The sequence below is a fragment of the Montipora capricornis genome, chromosome 5, assembly GCF_036669925.1.
Source record: "Montipora capricornis isolate CH-2021 chromosome 5, ASM3666992v2, whole genome shotgun sequence".
NCBI classification, from domain to species: domain Eukaryota; kingdom Metazoa; phylum Cnidaria; class Anthozoa; order Scleractinia; family Acroporidae; genus Montipora; species Montipora capricornis.
In genome coordinates, this window is record NC_090887.1 from 20,944,223 (window position 1) to 20,949,222 (window position 5,000).

Sequence of the window (5,000 nt, forward strand, 5' to 3'; positions counted from 1 at the left end):
TTGTATCAGTAAAGGAATTCCACATTACCATCTTCTGTTTAGAATCATCTTTGTGATGTAACCATAATTAATTTTTATCAGTAAAGGAATTCCACATTACCATTTTCAAGTTTTTGTGGTTAACCAAAGATTTCCCCTAAACACCCTAAAATAATGTACATGGCCCCTTTAACATTTTGTGTAACCCTTTGACCTCCGAAATTGCCCTTGTTGATAGGAAAAATCGTCTGGTGTTAGAGTAAGATATTTACTGTGTTCCTCTTATAGGAGTAGGTACACTTCTATAGTAGTAATAATGCATGGTTTTAAAGTCATTCCACAACACTGTTGATTAACATATTTGTCTTGCATTAAAGAGAGGATCTGAACGGATTATGCCTCTAGCCAAACTATCATTCTTATTTTCCAAGACACATCTTGAAGTGAATAGTTTGTCTTTTCACACAAAAAGCATTAAATCTGATTCCTGTCTTTGTACTAAAAGGCAAATTTAACAGAGATACTTCAAATGTGATGTAATTTGGCACTGATTAAAATCAGCAAGTCTTGACTGTAGACAACAGGTGCAGTAATGAGAAATGCATCTTTTTGCATAATATTATGTTATTTCTAGGAAACCAAGAGCAAACCTGTTGAAAATAATATAGAGTGCTTGTGTTCTCTGTATCATTCAATCGCATGCAAAAATTCAGCTTCTTTTGAACAAAAATTTTCAAAAAAAAGAAACAACTTGAAGACAAATTGAGTTGGTTTTTGTCCAAAATTCTCCAATTTAAAATATTTTTCAATATATTTCAGACACTTTCCGAGGCCTACACCATTGGAACGTTAGGTAAGTATCAGTAATATTGTTTCCTTTGACATGTTATTGAAAAAATAACTGTCTTATTATGATATATACACCAACGAAATACCAGGTGAGCTTTCACATGGAAACATGGTATCATCACATTTGAAAATAACGTGACATTGTTATCTTCACATGTCAAAAGATCACCATTACTATGATTACATAATAAACCGTGCTGTTGTTTTATGTTAGGACTACAAAAACATTGAAGTGAAACGGTTTGGCATTTCATTGGTGGTATATTTATGTAATAAACAGAACATTACAACTGTACATGTCCGCTTGGAGATAAGACTTTCTCTTCTTGTGCTGAAAAACTTTTCACTCATTCGTTGTGCTCACTTGTGAAATTTCTTTCAACAATGGCGAAGGGAAATCAAATGCTGATATCACATGAAGATGATGATAAATCCTTTAAGGCCATATGCGTAGGCTCCACTCTGGTTCAAAACAAATCAACTTTATAACAGTACACTTTAAACAGAACAGGTTATAGCATCTGATTGCAGTAAGTTAAATAGAGGATATTACATGGCCGCTTGCATTGGACATGTGAAATTTCTCTTCTCGTGTTGAAAAATATTCCACTCATTCGTTGTACTCACTCATGAAATATTTTTCAACACGAGAAGAGAAATTTCATATCTCCAAGCGGCCATGTAGTATCCTCTATTTAACTTACTGCAATCAGATGCTATAACCTGTTCTGTTTAAAGTGTACTGTTATGAAGTTGCTTTGTTTTGAACCAGAGTGGAGCCTACGCATTTGGCCTTAAAGGATTTATCATCATCTTCATGTGATATCAGCATTTGCTACTTATTTCTCCAATGAGTTCTGTTTTTGGCCATCTCCTTTGCATTATTTCATCCTTTATACATGTAATAACCATCAGCTTCAAGTCCCTTTGAACTGTCTTGAATTTGTACGGCCAGTCCTCGGTATACCTTTTGAACTCATCTACAGTAACCACATTAATTTTCATTCTTACCAGTATGTGAAAATGTGTGAAATAAAATCAATCAATCTGCCAGTTTAAGGTTTTTACCACGTTGCATGACTGTTGTTATTTGTCACTTTCAAATGCTTAGAGGGGAGTGCCTGTGAATTACTTTTGTCTAGCATTACATGTATCCCTTTGACTCCAAGGAGTTATGATCATTACATAAATTCTCCTCACAATTTCAATGAAATGTCAGTCTGATAGGTATTAGGAATGAAGAAAATTATCAGCTGTAAAGGAGGTGTGATCTTGATAAATCATGACTACTCAACAAAGAAATCCATGGTACTGGTTAGGAGAATGGCTATTTTGATCATGCGAATGAAAGGGTTAAATGAAGCATTAACATTTTCTTTTCATTTCATAATCTCTACTTTTGATGATTATTTTGTTTCAGTGACTTTCTATGATCAAGTGCTAGTGTTGGAGGCATTTTTTCTTACCGCAGCAACCACTGTGGCTCTGACCATATACACGCTGCAAAGCAAGAAAGACTACAGTTCTTGGGGCGCGGGGTAGGTTTGCTCACTGAGTAAGGAAGGGGTGGGGTAATTTGGTTCAAATTGAAAACTTACTTTAGAGTGTTTAACCTATTGACTCCCAGGGGTTCCTCACTGGCCAGTTTATGCCAGTTTGCACATCAAAGGGTTAATAGGGACATTGAGTGAGTGATTAACCCATTACCTCTCAGACGTTCCCCATTGATGAGTAAAATCGTCTGGCATAAGTCTGGCCGGTTTAGGCCGGTTTGGACGTCAAAGGGTTAAAATTTACCTGAAACAATAGGCCAAATAAGATCACAAGGGAAATGAATCATCTTGAGCAAGAATCAATAGGAAATGATTTTGTGGTCTACAGGACAGAAACATTAGTAACCTTCAGAAGGCCCCTCTTTGTGGATTCACCTTCCATTCATACATATCCTGTGAATCCATATCTTTTTTAATCCAATCTTTAGAGTGGAAAGGATTGAATATACAAAGAATTTGGAATCATGCAGACGGTCAAATGTCAATATTTTCAAATCCGATGACGTTGCAAACTCAGATCCAGTCTTTATCGTGTAAAAATTCAACATGGCCGCTGAATGAAATGCCATCGCTTTTCTTGACACCAACCCATACGCCTAATGGCGCCTTCTCTGTTGATAATAGTCACAGAGCAGTCCTGGACACTACATTACAAGTGGACGGGAAACTGAATCCGCAGAGAAAATGTTGCGGGTCGTCAAAAATATGCAAATACCTGTACCTATGGAGGGGGCCTAAGAAAAGAATGCACAGTTATTAAAGTGGACTCTGAAATATAATTTATAAACCTCATTTTTGTCCCAAACATTTTTCAACTGGATTGTGCAATCATAACATTGGAATTCTTTTATTCTCTAAGGCTGTTTTCCCTCTTGTGGATCCTCATTTTGGCAGGCTTTCTGCAGGTGAGTTTGCTACATATGTGTAAATCTCTTACCAGTGATGATAATTATGATGAGAAAATTACCCTAATTTAACTTCCCTTATTTGTGGCAAGTGATATGGGACATTTTATGTTATGCATTTCTAACAACAGCCTGTAAAATAAATTTGCTCTAAGGTGCTTCTGGCATTTGTCAGAGTAAAAATCTTTTAAGTCTCAGAGGAATGAGTGGATTAAGCAGTGGCAGTGACTTGGGCTACGAAAAACGTCCCTGCAAAAATGTAAAAGTAACTTTACCCTAATCCAACTGTTTTGCTATTACTCCATCTCATCGGCATTGCACACTTTGGGCGGAGTATCTAACTCTGTTGTCATGAACTGTTTTGAACTCAAAATTCAACTGGTTTTAAAAAATTTGAACCAGGAAAAATTGTAACCACAACATATACACATCAAAAGGTTCAGGTGGTTGTTTTGAAGAATATGACATAGAAACGTTGCACATGCATGCCACAGATTTCTCCCCCTTTTGCACATGACAATGTGGCATTTCCCGTCCTACATGGTAGTGATGAGATGATGGTGACGATGGTGGTGATAGTGATAACAATGACGATTATGGTAGTGATGATAGAGAGAATGATGATGATGATGATGATGATGGTAATAATGATAATGATAATAATTATAATGATAATGATGATGATGATAATGATAATAATGATGATGGTAATAATGATAATGATAATAATTATAATGATAATGATGATGATGATAATGATAATAATGATGATGGTAATAATGATAATGATAATAATTATAATGATAATGATAATGATGATAATGATAATAATGATGATGGTAATAATGATAATGATAATAATTATAATGATAATGATGATGATGATAATGATGACAATGGTGATAGTGAGAACGATGGTGATGGTGATCACAAGGACGTCGACAGTGATGATGATGATGATGATGATGAGCAAAGCGCTTTCACCACTGTGTTTGACAGGGCTCGAAATTGCGACGCACTGGTCGCCAATGCGACCAAAAATTGAGTGCTGCCGACTAGATTTTCAGAACTGGTCGCCAACTGGCGAATCACGTTTTGACCGGTAACCCAGGATAAACAATTAAGACAGCTTTTGTATTTGAATCTTTATATGATGAAATCATTCGGAACTGGTGGCTAGCACACGACTTACCTTTCTTTTCCCGCTAAAATAATGTGCCTACGTGTAGCCGTCGCCTCCCATTTTTCGTTCGGGGGGGGGGGGGGGGGGGGGGGGGGGGGAGGGTACGGCTACTCATAGGCTAACACCAGTGTTGGTCGCAAGCCACTTACATCTTAAAGATATTTCTAATATTGTTTTTTCTTCTATTTTTCCAGTTTTTCTTCCACAGTGAGACCTTCGAGCTGGTGTACGCCATTGCTGGAGCATTGCTGTTTTCTGCATTCATTGTGTTTGACACACACATGTTAATGCACAAGCTGTCTCCCGAGGAATACATTTTGGCCTCCATAAATCTCTACCTTGATATTATCAACCTCTTCATTGAGATTCTCCGAATTCTGGACGCAATGAAAAAGCACTAGAGAATTTACGCTCTACGCTCGAGGATAAATTAATTAAAAACAGTCAGACTCTGATTGATGCTACTCTTGAATCAATTGGAATGTAGCTTAGAAGGTTACGATTCAAAGACCGTCTTTGAATTGCAACTTT

General features: G+C 36.7%; 1 protein-coding gene across 1 annotated transcript in view; it reads left to right on the forward strand.

The window, feature by feature from the left end:
* The window catches only part of LOC138049880 (protein lifeguard 4-like), a 10,628-nt gene that overhangs the window by 4,436 nt on the left and 1,192 nt on the right, over window positions 1–5,000 (forward strand). The window contains exons 4-7 of the mRNA XM_068896349.1: window positions 799–832; window positions 2,249–2,366; window positions 3,241–3,286; window positions 4,664–5,000. The exon at window positions 4,664–5,000 is cut by the window's right edge and continues 1,192 nt beyond it. Coding sequence (XP_068752450.1) covers window positions 799–832; window positions 2,249–2,366; window positions 3,241–3,286; window positions 4,664–4,870 — 405 coding nt within the window. The 3' untranslated portion in view covers window positions 4,871–5,000. The remainder of the gene's footprint in view (window positions 1–798; window positions 833–2,248; window positions 2,367–3,240; window positions 3,287–4,663) is intronic.